General features: G+C 38.2%; 1 protein-coding gene across 1 annotated transcript in view; it reads right to left on the bottom strand.

Annotated features, from left to right (window-relative positions):
• EXOC4 (exocyst complex component 4) overlaps window positions 1-9,058 on the bottom strand; it is a 689,199-nt gene extending 680,141 nt beyond the window's left edge. Inside the window, exon 1 of the mRNA XM_090287528.1 lies at window positions 8,928-9,058. Coding sequence (XP_090143654.1) covers window positions 8,928-9,013 — 86 coding nt within the window. The 5' untranslated portion in view covers window positions 9,014-9,058. The remainder of the gene's footprint in view (window positions 1-8,927) is intronic.
• Window positions 9,059-16,614: the final 7,556 nt, after the last annotated feature.

Here is a 16,614-nt window from a genome sequence, read left to right as displayed (position 1 = left end):
AGAGCAGAGAGAGAGAGAGAGAACATACCTGTGCAAGAGGTATGTCTGGAATTAGGTTAATCTAATTTCAATGAAGGAAACTTATAAAAGATAAATTTAAAATAACTTTTTATTTTCACATTTTTCTGCATTTCTATTGTATGAACACCTTTAAAGAGTACCTACTATTTTTAAAATACAATGATTTTTTTTTTTAATGGAAGTAAAGTTATTAACAGTAGTTAACTCTGGGTGAAGAGAATATGAGTCATTTCTATTTTCTTCTCTGTAATTTTCTATATTTTTAATTCTCCCACTAAAAAGTATTTATATAACTACAAAGACTACATACTAACATGAAAAAATTTTCTTATGCTAAAACATGTCAGCTTTGTTATAACTACAATGATTGTCTTCGTATATGTGTGGACAAGGTCCACATGAAAACCTTAAAAAAGGAAAACAGGAAGTCTTTTGGGAAATGAGATTATTGGACAATGTTTCTCCTTTAGGACTACATTTTTTACAAATCTGTGCGATCTAATTTGTATAAAGGAAAATGGGAAATGTTGCAATGACAAGTGTGCACAGAAGACAGAAGAGGACCAGAAGCCTGGAAGGCTGCTGGCGATCCTACAAATAACCAAGAATGGGGAAAAGATCATCTTTGCAACAAACGGTGCTGGAGCAGCTAGACATCCACGTGCAAAAAAATGAATCTAGACACAGATCATACATCCTTCACAAAAAATTAACTCAAAATCAGTAACAGACCAAAATACAAAACTCCTGGAAAGTTACATAGGAGAAAATGTAGACAATCTTAGAGATGGCAATTATCGTAAACTACAACACCAAAGACACAAACGGTGGAAGAAATAATTGATAAGCTGGGCTTCATGAAAATCAAAAACTTCTGCTCTGGGAAAGGCACTATCAAGAAAAGGCACTATCAAGAGAAGGAGAACGCAAACCACAGACTGGAAAAAAATATTTGCAAAACACATGTACCCAGGTACATCGAACAGCAGTGTCTAAATGACAGTGAAAGAAAGGCTCCCCTCCTAATTTTTAGTACAGCATAGTCAATAAAGGCAATCATTTAAAATATCCAGTTTCTGAAGATGTAGGGTGTGTGTGTGTGTGTGTGTGTGTGTGTGTACACATATACCCTCTATACGTACAATGGAATATGATTCAGCCATAAAAAGGAATGAAATCTTGCCATTTGCGACATGGATGGACCTAGAGAATATTTTGCTAAGTGAAGTAAGTCAGACAAAGACAAGTACTATATGATTTCACGTATATGTGGAGTCTAAAAAACACAAAGCAAATGAACAAGCAAAACAAAACAGAAACAGATTCAGACACAGAGAACAAACTGATGGTAGCTGGGGGGGAGGGGCATGGGTGAAAAAGGTGAAAAACAGTAAGAGGTACAAACTTCCGGTAATAACTAAGTCATGGAGATGTAATGTAGCACATAGAAAATACAGTCAATAATATTGTCATAACTTTGTATGGTGACAGACGGGTTACTAGACATCACGGTTACCACATCTTAAGGTAAGTAAGTGTCAAATCACTATGTTGCATACTTGAACCTAATATAATATTGTATGTCAAGTATACTTTAATAAATAATTTTTTATGAAAATCTAGTTTCTGGAAAGGCCTCAGGAAAACAGGTACTCTAATACAGCACTTATGGGAGTGTAAATTCCATCTTTCTAAGGGACATTTTGGGTCTACATGTCAAAATACAAAGGGCATATACACAGCTATTCCATTGCTACTGCCATCAATTTAAATAACCGATATACCCCCAATGTACATGAATCCTCACTGCAGTATATTTTTAACAGAAGGTAAAAAGAAATAAAGAAACAGCTTAAGTGTTTGTTTAAAAACTAAATAAAAGGTGGGCGCCAATTAAATAGATAAGAGTGCAGCCACAACAGCAGACCCTCCATATTACCCTGCCCAGGCTCTGTAGCTTCAGCGTCATCACAAGATGTCGATTCAACACGGGAGGAGACAGATACCATGTCACTCCCGAGTCGGACTGCACAGCCATTCTCGGCGGTGCAGATAGACTCTTAAGAAGCTACACCATCATCTCTCGAGACGGACGGCTGCCGACGACGACATGACAGCACGCTACATAACCACTAAAAAGAATGACAGAGAGCAATGTGCGCTGCTAGAAAAGCTCTCCAAGCTCTATTAATGCAAAGAAAAACAAGTGGACAAAGGTTAAAAAGTACACATAGTATGATCTCATTTGTTTAAAAATATATATGATATGCAATCTTTATGAATATTCCTTAAGTATATATAAATTCATAAACAATATTATACTGCTATATTAAATACATATTATTTTGTTAAGATTACATGTTCACACATACTTAAATGTAGTTTTCTATTTTCCTCCAGGGACCACAAGACACTTAACAGGGTCATATTGTAATTCAAGAAGGAAATGAACAGGGAGAAAAGTCTTCATTTCTTTTTACTTTGTTCCTCTTCAAATATTTGGGTTTTTTAAATATGTGACTAATTTCAGAAAATTATGCACATAATTTTAGCAATCATAGGTATAATTTTTTGATGGCAGCAAGAGTTACCTAGGCAAAGAGATCATGGGCCCTTCAATTTGATGCTTTATAGTCTTTGTGTCTGTAATCTAATAAATCTACTTTATATTTTGTTGTTTATATTTTGTTTTATATACACACATAAGCAAACATTAAATCTAGCTTCTTTAGCTGACTCTCAAATTATCAAATAGTAACCATCTAAATTCAACTACACAAGGTTCCCTGGGTACAAAGAGGACTTTCTGATAACTGGAATCAAACTTTCTAGCCAACTTGGCAAGGATAGTTCTGGAGGAAAATTAACATAATCTGGTTGCTATCTAGCAAACACTAAAATCAAGTTTCTAACCAGAAAAGTTGCAGATGCTAAAAATGAGGAAATGAACATTTGAGTACCTTCTCTATGCCAAACTATGCTGGGCACTTTCATGCACTCTTATTTAATTTTCCCAAAAACCATAGCAGATCATCTTATTACATACACCATTTTACAAATAAGAAAGTAAGATATGGTGGTTGTAAGTTACTGGTCCGAGGTTACTTTATGTGGATAATACAATAAGTTTCTACTAACTATATGGCACTGCCCACCAAAGGCTGTGACTACACCTACCTATAAATAACGCCTTGAAAAAAACTGACCAGTCACCCAACTTTAAAACCATATGCCTCAAAGCCTTCAAGAATTCCAATGTTAAAAATTATACATGCGGTTAGAAACAACAACGTGGGTTCTCAAGATATTAATTCTGCATATTTAGCCAGAAGAAAAAAAATGGCATTTTCCCCCCTTGCATCTACATAGGCAATCAGACTTCCCAGAACCTCCAGAAAGTTTGAAAAGTGTTTGATCTCTAGTAGCAGTTTTCAAACTAGTGACAAGACTCCCCACAGTACAAAGGGAGCCGGAAACCCTAAAAACCATTATGAGACAGGCTCAGATAGAGAAGGTGGTGCTGGAGATGACGCTGACTACCTCACACACCTTCCAGGACTCTGCTCTGAAGTGTCCATGCCTGTCCCCTGCCACAAACTGTGTCCCAAGCCTCAAAGCTGTGTGTTCAAAGCTCTCATCAAAGCCTGGGCCCCGTCAACAAAGTTTTCTTTGAATTAAATACGGGCCTGACCAAAACCCTCTTGAAGGAACTTAACGGGAGTCCACGATAAAGGATTCTCTATGTTTTTGAGATGCCATATCCTGTGAAGACCTGAAAGCTGAGGAAAACGTGAGCCTTCGGCTGCCTTCAAACCTCCTTGACATCTGTAACCAGAGTCTGTCGACAAAGGCTCTGCGCCGGGGTTTCAGCGAGGTCTCCTCAGTCACAGCCAAGTTTGTCTTCCCAATTAGACCGGCTATTAACGACCAACTTATAAAGAGAAGAGTCAACATTTAATTGGAAAGCAAATCACCTAACAGTAAGTGGTAGACACATTTCCCAATTAAAAATCTGACAAGGAACTCACAAAAATAAAACAGCATCTCCCAAATGCCATCTTGCTCATCTCCTTTTTTGAAAGGCCTCCTCCTCCAACTTCACACCTAACTCAAGGGTGGGGGTAGGGGTGGGGGGTCGATCAATAGTAAAGAAGGAAAATGCTGGGCGCTCGGATGCGCATAAACCCTTCCAAGCTGTACATCAGCAGGTAACCGGGACTCTGTCCACCCAGTTCGTTCCATTTTAAGGGGCCAATGGCAAGACTTAAAACCAAACTGCAGTTAGCAGCAGTCCCCACCAGACTCAATCCCCAGCACTCATCAAAGCCCCCCTCACAACCTGAGGACCTCTTCTGCAAGCCGCGCGAGGACGCCCTTGGAAACATCTGACTGTCCTGAAATATTTTTTAATACTTTTCAAATGGTTAAAATTTTCTTTTATGAGTCTCAAGGAACTTTAAAAAACATACTCACCTGTCAAATGAAATACTTTTCATTACAACTGCACTATACTTCATCTTTAAATTACTTTGATGGACTACCACACCAGCAAAATAGTCATTATTTAACCATTTGGTACCATGGTTAGAAACAGCGATGAGATTTGGATAGCCCATGTCTACACCTACTCTGTCCTTAGGTCAAACTCTTATCCACCTGTACTTTTTTTATCCAGTGTTAAAAGATGACTGTTACAATAAATGCTCCTCTGATAGGAATAGCATTTAAAAATACATAAAAATTTATGTTAATACATAATGTAGTCTAGAATGGCATTTTTGTTGCCTATCCGAACAAGAGAATTAAGGGAGAAATTTTAACATTCACTATTCAAAAAAGAAAAACAACTGCTCAGTGATAAAAAGACAAATAAAGCTAAACTAAGCAAACTTTTCAAAGGACAATGGACTCTCTCACCAACAAGTAATTTACTGTGACAAAGTAAGTCCAAGGAAACATGAAACAAAGCTGGCACATACAGTTCCATGTATTCTGAAGATGTAGCTCAGACTTTATAAATAAGTCTAAAATGTGTCTTTCTGCCCTGACCAGGTGGCTCAGTTGACTGGAGCATTATATAACCCATATACCAAAAGGTTGCAGGTTCAATGCCCAGTCAGGGCACATACCTAGGTTGGGGGTTCAATCCACATTTGGGGTGCATAGGGGAGGCAACCAATGGATGTTTCTCTCTCACATCAATGTTTTGTTTCTCTCCCTCTCTCTCTCTCTCAATGAACATACCCTCGGGTGAGGATTTGAATGAATGAATGAATAAAATGGGTTTTCCTTTTTGAGGTTTGTTGCCTCAGTGCTATGGTATTTGAGAGAGAATTTGAAAAGAGGTTAAGGATAAGAGGAGGTAGTCAAAGTTTTACACCAAGAATTAAGAATCAGGAGTACAATGTTGCAAGAAGGGGAACACAGAGAATACAAATTGAACAGACAGACAAAGCAGCAACTACAGTGACAGAACAATTCACTAACAACAAATATACAGGGTGTCCCAAAAAATGTATACACACTTCAAATAATTATAAAGTCGGTGTTTATTAAAATACATTTCATTTTCAAAATGTAATAGAATCGATAGACATTATTTAATTGTTTTGTCAACGCCTGTTTTCAAACTGACGTCCGTTCTGGTCCAGGCACTGCTGATAACATGAAGCAATGGAATCGCAAACATCACGAAACAGCAAGATGGGGCCCCCCCACACCGCCAGATCCTACCTTGATGAGATCTTGCCAAACAGGTGGACTGGACGAAGGGGTTTCGTAGAATACCCTGCGCGTTCACCAGACCTCACACCACTAGACTTTTTTTTTATGGGGATACTTAAAAGACAAAGTCTATGCTCTGAAACCTGCAACAGTCGCTGAATTGAGAGCAGCCATTGAACAAGAATGTACGCAAATACCAAACAAAATGTTCCGTGATGTTTGTGATTCCATTGCTTCGCGTTGTCAGCAGTGCCTGGGACCAGAACCAATGTCAGTTTGAAAACAGGCGTTAACAAAACAATTAAATAATGTCTGTAGATTCTATTACATTTTGAAAATGAAATATATTTTAATAAACACCGACTTTATCATTATTTAAAGTATGCATACATTTTTTTGGAACACCCTGTACATACATACCTCAGTCTTTTTTTTCCTGGTTTTATTGAGATATTGGGTTGGCCAAAAAGTCTGTTACATTTTTTCCATTAAATAAAAGATATATTTTTCATTTTCACCAATAACTTTATTGATTTGGATATTTTGAGCATGTCGGCTATCTCCCACTACTGGCTTCTAGTGAGTAGAGGCCAAGGGTGCTGCTTAGCATCTACATTCCCCATTCTGTCCCCCAAAGTACTTGCCCCCAACTCTCCTCCAACCCAAATACCAAAGGAATACTACCATCCACCTCTCATCCACTGCCACTGTTTATGAAATTTAAACCACTGGGTATGTTCAAAAGCACATCAGGGAGGAAAACAACAATGAGAGAGCATTAGCAACACCCTCACTCCAATCCCAAATTTTTCCTGTGACCCTAAGAAATGAAATACAAATATCAACATTCCAACATCAACAGCAGTCTTAAAAAGGTCACATGACATGAACCCCAATCCTTACTAAACTTGCCCAGAAGGTCAGGTGTGAACACTCCATTTACATCACGCTGGTAACAGATATAACAAAATAAAAGTGTTGTGCAAATGGTCTGAGGTGGTACAGACAAGGAAGAGAAATAAAAATGATAACACACAACAGAAGTTAAGAGTAAAAAATGCCTTGGACTAAATCATGGTGATCATGTGAAAATAGTATACACGGGCATAAGAAATGGAGGGCTAACCATAAAATCACACTCCACACCACGCAGCACTGGGAAATCTCCCCTGGAGAACACAAAGGCAACCAAAAGCAATGTATGTTTCTGAATCAGTATCAGGGAGGAAAAAAAAGCTTTAGCTTGTTCTTTTAATGTTTTCGATATAGGACATTTAGGGTAAAGTTAACTTCATTCACAAAAACTGGCACACAGCATAAAAAAAATGGGTAGAGCCCATAGAATCTTTAGTACTCTGGTGAGATGGTACATTTCATTTAGCTGCTAACGTCCCTAATTCCCCACTCCACTGCCACTGGAAGAAATTACTCGTTCTCCTGGATTCCCATCACATTCCATCTGTCTCTTCTAGTCTTATGTCATAGTTTTTACTTACATATTTTATCCCTCAAATATAGCCTACTCTATAACACGTTAGAAGTATAGTCTACTGTAACATCATGTCAGATTAGTCTTTGCATAACTCAGGGCATTCACTTATTCATTCAATAAATATTTCCAAAAGCCCTGACTGGTGTGGCTCAGTTGGCAAAGCAAAATCCCCAGTCGAATCCCAATCAGGGCACATGCGTGGGTTGCAAGTTCAGTCCCCCATCGGCACATGTGTGAGAGGCATTTGATGGCTGTTTTTCTTCCTCTCTTTCTCCCTCCATCCCCATCTCATTAAAAATAAATTAAATTTTTTAAATAGTAAATAAAGATTACCAAAGTACATATAAGTGCCAGGACCATACCACAAACAGGTAATAAATATGTACTATTCAAATGAATGTTGACTGCACGGCAGAAAAACATAAACAAGTTCAAACAAGAACCCAAATAAATCATGTACAGTATATTTCCACAGGGGATGAGGATGGGAAGCTACAAATACTCTCATGTCATGAAACACCTACACTACCTGTGTACTGTCACAGCAGGAAAGTGTGTCCCCAACCGCACTTCCTCTGCATGGCCTACCAAGTATTTCCAGGCTGAGACGTATCCTCTTAATCCTTTAAAAATTTTTTGGAATAATGATTTAGTATGCCATAATCTTAAACTAGAGGTCCCTAAATAACACCCATGAGACGGGTCTTTATTAGCCCGGCAATGGCAGGCTGTTTTAAAAGTTCAAACTGTTCATTCACTCGAGAGCTTATTAACTATCAGATACTGCTGGCCCTGGGTTTTAAAAATATCAGGACACTCCAGGAGCACTCCAAGAACTCAACCAAAAGTTTGGCATAGGTTGGGGGAAAAGAAGGGCATTCACGTTTTATTTTATGGAAACACTCGAGTTGAAATTGAAATGTCAACAACGTAAAACGGTGGCAAGTGTTTTTAGAGACTCCCTCTATCATCCTTCATGTTATTAGAAAGGGTTCTTCCATCCTCAGTTTATTTCACATGGAAAAGAAAAGGCCCCAAAAGGCCTGCCACTCCCACTCCTACTCCCACTATATATCTTCTGGGACAATAATATGCATAGAGGGTAACCTGAAATTTGTTTCTTTTTTTTTTCTTTTTAGGAATACACCGGGATAGGAAGGCAGAAGAGCTCCCCAAAACGCATGTGCGCCTTGAAACCCACAGTCCTTCCACCAGCGCACTACAGGCTCTCGCATGTGAGGCTGCGGCCATGCACTGGTGTGGGAGGTATCCGAAGTGTGACAACACAATCTGCAACTTGGGACCGGCGTCTCCCGACTCCAGGGCCTTCCACGCCTAAGTGCTGGAAACACTGCCCCTTCCTCGGTGAGCTCAGGAGGAGGCAATCGACAAATCAAGGCGGCAGGAATAAATGCACACACCTGGCTTTCTCTACCGAGCCCCCAACAGCAAGCGTGCTTTTAGGGCCGGGGCACCCTGCAGAAAAGACTGAGGCGGGGCTCCTTCCTCTAGCCCAGCCCCAGAGAAAAGGGGGGGTCAGTGGGGGCCCTGCGATGGGCTGAGAGGAGGCCAGGAGGGAAGTGAAGGGTCGGCAGGGTAGAACCCAGCTCACCCTTCTCCCTACCAATGCGGATGTGGAGCCGCTGCCCGCTGTCCCCAGTCCCCTGGCCCTGCCTCCTGCCTCCCTCACCTGATCACAGAGATGAGCAGCCCCGAGGGGTCTTTGCTTTTGCTGACTGTGCTCCTGTACTTCCCACCAGCTGCTTCTGCCGCCATCTTGGTTTCGGGCGGAGAACCCGTGAGTCGGAACGAACCGAAGGCAAAGTGAACTCGGTAATTGACCTCTCCGAGAGCCCACCAATGGGAGAAGGGAAATTCACAGAACTTCTCTTCCAGTCGCCGGAGTGAGGGGGCGGGACCCAGGCGGCACGTTTCGGGGCCCCACGCGCCCTCTAAGCACTCTGGGAATTGTAGTTTTCCTGCCGCGGCTCCTGGGTGCTGAGAAAGCCAACCAGGGTCTGCTTGTTGAAGTCTTTTTATAAGTGTCTTATATTTATTCTGATCTTGGGCTTTTTTGTTTCCTTGTCTTTAGAATTATATCAATTTTCCTGATGATGCCTATCGAGGGGCGGGGTGTATTTAAGTGGGGCGGGGTCTAAGCTTGATGTCTGCAAAATTTTACTTCAGTTCTTATTTTACTTCAGTTCTTTTTTTAATCCAGTAAAATGCCAAAATGTATAGCGGCAGAAAAGCTTTTCTTTAATATTCTCTAAAACTAAATGTTTTACATTTTTTTATGTGAGTTCAGTCGTTTTTCAGTGTCCCTATATTCCCAGATAATCCTAAAAAATTTACACTCAGGAACACGTAAATGGATATTGATAAAGAAAAGGCCGAAAAAACGAAAACCAAAACTGCCCAGTTTGCATACTTCATTTCTTCCCAAGCTAAATAAGATATGGATGGTAATAATGTGCATGTGTGCTTTATTAATATTTTTACTGGTAAGTTTTCGTATTTCCTGCATTTGACTTTATTGGCTTAGTCCATTCAGAAGACGAAGTGAACAAATAACGAAGATGAGTATATGTACGGAAAGTGAACAAATCGAGAAACAAAAGGAAAAATAAATATTGAGAAGGAGGGAAAGAGGTGATCTGCTCAGTGGCAGCAAAGATTAAGGACTTCAGAGACGAATAGAAAGCAAACTCAGGTCCTAGAGTTGTAAAGCAGCAAGCGCATAATACATCAACTAATTTCATTAAATAGATACTGTGCTGGTAGAAGTTCATATTGATTTCAAAATCAATTGGAATTTTTTATTTAGAACTGTTCATAGCCTTTGGCCCAATAATTCCAGTTCGAAGGACTTTGTTCGTCAAGAAATAGAAATATAGAAAAATATTGAAAATTTGAAACAACACAGAAATATAAAATATAGGACATTCATATAAGGATATAACAAATAGCCACTGGAAATTATAACTTTAATAAATTTTAATGAAAAGAAGATTTTCATGGTATAAGCACAAAAATTAAATAACTCATATCTATAAAGACAGATAATTGGACCTAGTGGCTAAGAATACCAACAACAGCTGGGAAAAAAACACCATGTTCCTTTCAATTGATGAAGAAAAGCTTTTGACAAAATCCAACACACTTCATGATGAAACACTCAGAAAACTAGAAATAGGAGGGAACTTCTTTAACATGATAAAAGATATTTATTTAAAAAGCACAGCTAACATCATACTCTGCTGAAAAACAAAATTCCCTACTATGATCAGTCACAAGACAAGAATGTCCACTTTTGCCACTTTCATTCAATGAAGTACTGAAAATTCTGGCTAGAGCAATTAGGCAGGGAAAGAATAAAAGGCATCCAAATTGGAAAGGAAGAACTAAAGCTATTTCTGTTTTGTAGACAACATGATTTCACATATGAAAATCCTAAAGATTTTTTTAAACACTATTAGAGTTAAATGAATTCAGCAAGGTTGCAGGAGACAATATCGAGGAAAAAAATCAGTAGTGTTTTTATATATTACCAATGAACAATCCAAAAAGGAAATTAACAAAGTTCTATTTACATAGCATCAAACAGATTAAAATACGTAGGAATAAGTTTAGCCAAGGAGGTGAAAGAGTTACACACTGAAAACTATAAAACATGCTGAAATAAGAAGACCTAACTAAATGGAAAGACATCTCGTGTTCATAAATTGGAAGACTTAATATCGTTAAGATGTCAATATTCCCGAAAGCAATCTACAAATGCAATGCAATCCTATGAAAATTCCAATGGCCTTTTTCATTGATTTAAAAAACTGATCCTAAAATTCATATGGAATTTCAAGAAGCCTCAAATAACCAAAAAAAATCTTGAAAAACAACAAATTGGCAGGACTTAGATTCCCGATTTCAAAACTTACTAAACAGCTTCAGTAAACAAAAGTGTGGTACTTGCAAAACAATAAAAATATAGATAACAAGAAGATAAATGATAGCTCAGAAAAAGACCCATACATCTATGGTCAATTGATTTTCTACAAGGGTGCCAACATTCTTCAATGGGTAAAGAATAGTCACTTCAACAAGTGATGCTGGGAAAACTGGATATCCACATGCAAAAGATGTGGAGAAACTGGGACCTTCTGCATTGCTAGTGGGAATGTAAAATGGTGCAGCCACCGTGGAAAACAGTTCAGTTGTTCCTCAAAAAGGTAAACATTAAAAAATACATAAAATAATTTTTTAAGTTAAACATAAAATTACCATATGACCAAGGAATTCTACTCATAGGGTTATATCCAAAAAAAGTTGAAAACAAGCACTCAAAAGAAAAAAAAAAAGTATACACAAATGTTCACAAACAGCACTATTTACAATAGACAAAAGATAGAAACAACCTGAGTGTCCTTCGATGGATGAATGTGGTATAATATGTGGTATACAATAAAGGTATAAACAAAATGTGGCATATTCGCACAATAGAATATTGCCCAGCCATGAAAGGGAATAAAATACCGATGCATGCTGCAGCATTGATGAAACTTGAAAACATTATATTAAATGAAAGATGCCAGACACAAAAAGCTATGCAGTGTGTGATTCCATTTATAGAAAATATCTGGGATAGGTGAATTCACACAGACCGACAGCAAATTAGTGGGTCCCAGGATTGAGAGGAGGTGGAAGTAGACAATGACTACTTTATAGACACAGAGTGTCCTTTTGGGATGATGAAAACATTCTGGAACTTGATGAGTGATGGTTGCATTTGTGCATTATTAAAGACCGTTGAATGATATACTAAAATGGCAGGTTTTATGTGATGGGTATTTTACCACAATAAAAAATAAACAAACAATGCAGGGTGTACAGAAAGATTGCCTAGATTTAATGCCAGCTCTCCACTTAGTGGCTAGGTTGCCTTAGGCAAGCTTTTCAACCGTTGCTGCTTCAGCTTCCTTATCTGTAAAGCAGGTGGTGATAGTGCTTCCCTTGGAAGGTTACTGTGAGACTGTGTGAGATTTGCACGGTCAGATTATTACTCAGGTATGGTACCAATTTTGTTTAAAGTACACCTCGTTGGGTATTATGAAGTTTGTGTGAGGAGCAAGAATATGGGTGGGTTTTTTTACTTTTTCTTTACTCCTATTTTTTCAGATTTTCTATGAATAGGTATTACTTTAATAAACAGAAATAAAGTATTTTGTTTAAAGCAAGAATTGGATAAGTATCAAAATGATGAGCTGCTTTTATCACAAATTGGCAATGCAATTATGTGATCATTAGATCAACACACCCCAATTAAACCTTAATTCAATAAACTGTTTTTGCTTCTGTTCCACTTCCTTCACCTTCCACCTCAGAAAAGCTTATACACTGCACCATTCACCTTCAGGTGACAGACAAACCCTTTCACATTGCTTCGATTCTAGGTGACCTTCTAAGCTAACTCCAAGCCTTCACCAAACTGTGAACAACGAAAAATAAAATAAAATAAAACAGGAAATAGCTTAGCAAGTCTGCCTTTTTGTGACCTTTGACCTTCAACCACAGACTCCCAAACTCCCCAGATTAGAGAATCAGCTCAAGTTCATGAAGATGTAAGAGCTTGATCACAGACTTCTCTGTGTGGAGGAGCTGACATGCAATATGGGGAAATTAAAAGAGATGAGGGTAAACCACAGCATCTACTCAATGCCCACAGAACAAGAATCAAGTGCCTCAGATGTTTCAATGGGAAATAATCAAGGAAGGCTAGGATGAGTACAGCAGGCCTCATAGAATACGTTGGTTGTAATTGAGTTGGACCGAAAAAAAAAAAAATAGTAGAGACTTCAATGCCTGAAGAGGAAGAGAAGGGTCCTATAGACAGGTTAAGGTGCGAAGTGAAAACGTGCATTCTATGTTAAGGGAATAATTTGACTAGAATAAAAGATTCATGGAGACGTGTTGTCACTGGTAAAGAGATACATGGAGATCTGCTCAGAAGGAACCTTGAACCCCATGGCCAGATGGCGAATATGTTTGTGTAACGGGGGTGAGGAGCAGTGTATGCTCAAGTCTTGTTTTATATTGTGTATTATACTGTAAACCAGGGCGGACTTTCTTGTTATTACATTTGTAAATATACCCAGAGGCTCTTAAAGGCATGGGAAGGAACATCCAATTAAATTTAAATGCTTTGATCTCTTTGGATGAGAGGTTCTATATATATCCAAGGTATTGATATTCTTATTATTGTGGATAAATGAAATGTGAGAGTCAGGCTAGCTCAGCAGCAGAATTGCTTTTCTGAGATTCATAAAAACATTCCAGGCCTGGTGTTTACAGGACACCCAACTCAGACCCAGGGGATTTTAAAAAGAGTATCTCATTATATCAACAAGGTGGGCAGAATTCTGGAAAAGGAGGTTTATCAAGCCTCCATTAACACTTCCTGGTTACCAGAGTCAGCTCACCTAAGATATAAAAAATGTGCTTTAGGCATGGCTGAGTAAATCAAGGCACAGCACAGAGATTATAAACTAAAGGAAAAAATTAATGATGCTTTCATCATGGGAAAAGCAACTGTTGTATTTATTCAGGAGTGTACATTTTATATCCACTATTTAAATTACTTCAGTTTAAATACATCTTACCTAACTATAAGCATAGTTTAAGGTGTGCACACATTGTATTCTTTCTGGAGGGAAATGTATAAGTAACTCCCCATAAGCTGTATCTCTCACTGGTTGATTTTGTTTCCATATTCTTGGTTCCTGGTCCAGCCTATGTTGTCTGACTGAGAAATTGTGGTTTAATCTTCGTGTTGCTTTTGAGTTCCTGAGTGTTTTAGGAGGTTGGCCAAGAACAATATTTAATAGTATTATTCAATAATAAGAGATACTTTGTTGAGAGGGACTGTCCTTTGTTTCTGTTGGACACAAGCCTCTGACTGCTGGTAGCTAAAACAGCAGGTGTCCCCCACATCCCCTTCCAGATTCCATCACTCACTAAACACCAAATGCATATAACGTTCCAGACCACATTATAGCCAAGTACCTTCTGGACATCCCCACCCAGATTTTCAACCAATGCCTGCACCTGCACCCACTTTTCCTTCCTCCTTTTTTCCCCATTGGTTTTTCACCTGGTTTTCTTGTTTCAATAAATGGCTCAAAAATCCATTGAGTGAAAAGATAACTACAGAATGGGAGGAAATATTTGCAAGATCTGATAAAAGTCTAGGATCCAGACTCAGCAACAAAAAGGCAAATAATCCAATTTTTATTATTATTTTTCATTGCCTTTAGAGAGAGACAGGCATCAATTGGGTGCATCCCACACACACCCCCAATGGGGATTGAACCTGAAACCTAGGTATGTGCCCTAATTGGAATCAAACCCACAACCTCCTGGTGTATGGGATGACCAACTGAGTCATCCAGCAAGAGCTATAATTTTTTTTTAAGAAAAATAACAAGTGTTGGCAAGTATGTGGAGAAATGAAACTCTTGTACATGACCTGTGAGACTATAAAATATTTGTATAGTGTGTGGAACAAGCAAAAACAGACACAAAAGAATTCTGCATAATTTTATCTGTATAAAATTTAAAAACAGGCAAAATAAACTATACCATAAGTCAAGATAGTGGTTAACCTTCTAGGTAAGTGGGACTGGGTAGCAGTTGATGGGGAGAGGTGCTGCTAATGTTCTCTTTTTTGATTAGTTGGTGGTTACATATATATCAATTTTGTTTATCTCTTATTTATATTTTTTCTATTCTATTTTACTTTTTTTTTTTTTTTCACTGTGGTTGCCTCTCACTCACGCCCCCAACTGGGGACCTGACGTGCAACCTAGTAATGTGTCCTGACTGGGAATCGAACCAGCGACACTTGGCTTGCAGGCCAACGCTCAATCCACGGAGCCACAGCAGCCAGGTGTCTCTATTTTACTTTTTTGAAGATGACAACAATGTATTGTTGAATGTACAGTTCACTTCTCTGAATGTGAATATATATATATACTGAATTTATATTTCTATTTCTGAATGTAGTATGCTTACATGTGCATTATATATCCTTGAGAGAATACAGAAAGCTGATAACCTGGGTCGCCTCTTGAGAGGAAAATGGTAGTGGAAGGGAAGGGTTGTATTTTTAAAATTTTGAATCATACTAAGTATTCTGTATTCAAAAAATAATAATTTAAATATATTATTACAACAAGCTTTATCCAGCATAACCCATATTATTCTGTCAGACTTTAGTTTCAATATTCTGGCTTTTACTTAGCGTGTTCTACTTTTGCCACTAACATCTTGTGTTGCGGAGGGCTCACAGTCCCGTTCTGCTAAGATAATGGCACCCTGGTGACTATTGGACTCTACCTGAGACATTCTGTAGCATTTCGTTCTTTTCGCTCTCAGTCATTCTCTCTTCATGTTCCATTCCAATCTCCAGAAGTCTTTTCTACTATTTACTTGGCAATTCTGACACAGTGTTTTAGAGTTCCTAGACACAGTTCATTTACCTTTACACACGCTAAAGCTTAAAGGTAATTTAATTAAATGATTGCTCAGAATCTCATCAAATTCTTTGATTATGTAAATAATTGCTCAGAAGCACCACTTTCATCAACACTTACAGGCACTAAGTAAATGCAAAATATTTGACTTTATAGGTTTGTGAAATTTCCACACTTAATTTCAGAAATACTAAGTAAACAAATGCTCAGCGAGGCACACGACTGTTAAGTAACAGTCACTGCCACCTATCACCTGCTCAATGGCAACATTTGTAAATTAATAACTATGGTTTTCAGCTCACCACTGAGTGCTAGGTTCTTTGCCTGGAGTGATCATGTACAAAATACAATCTTCTTTGGGGAAACATAAATAAGATTTTCTATATATGATAGATTAGTAGGTATGTTATAAAAGCAAAATGCAGAAAATTACAGGACAAATTTATACCTTAAACAGTAAAAACTGTTTAATCCTAAATCTATTGAGTGACTTGACAAAATATCAGAAATTCTAAATAATCTTTTAAATAATAATCTTTTAAATAATAATCTCAGTAAACAGATGGGGAAAATAAAATATAAACAGAGTAATCTGGCATATGCCTATTCAAGATTTTCATTATTGTAGTCCAGAAGTGATATTTAAAAAGTGAAGGATGATTTCTGGATCCAACTTGAAGCAGCTAGAGGAGCATGAGACCTTCACCCATGGTCCTTTATAAGATTATAAAGGGTCTTAAGTCTGAGAGGGAGAGATTGTTACAGAGCAGGGATCCCCCAGATACATACATACATACATAAATAGTGAGGATGAGATGACACAGGTACCAGCCAGTGAGAGCAGGGAGCTTG

The sequence above is a fragment of the Furipterus horrens genome, unplaced genomic scaffold, assembly GCF_987537825.1.
Source record: "Furipterus horrens unplaced genomic scaffold, mFurHor1.1.pri manual_scaffold_9, whole genome shotgun sequence".
NCBI classification, from domain to species: Eukaryota; Metazoa; Chordata; class Mammalia; order Chiroptera; family Furipteridae; genus Furipterus; species Furipterus horrens.
This window is presented reverse-complemented; position numbering and strand designations above follow the sequence as displayed.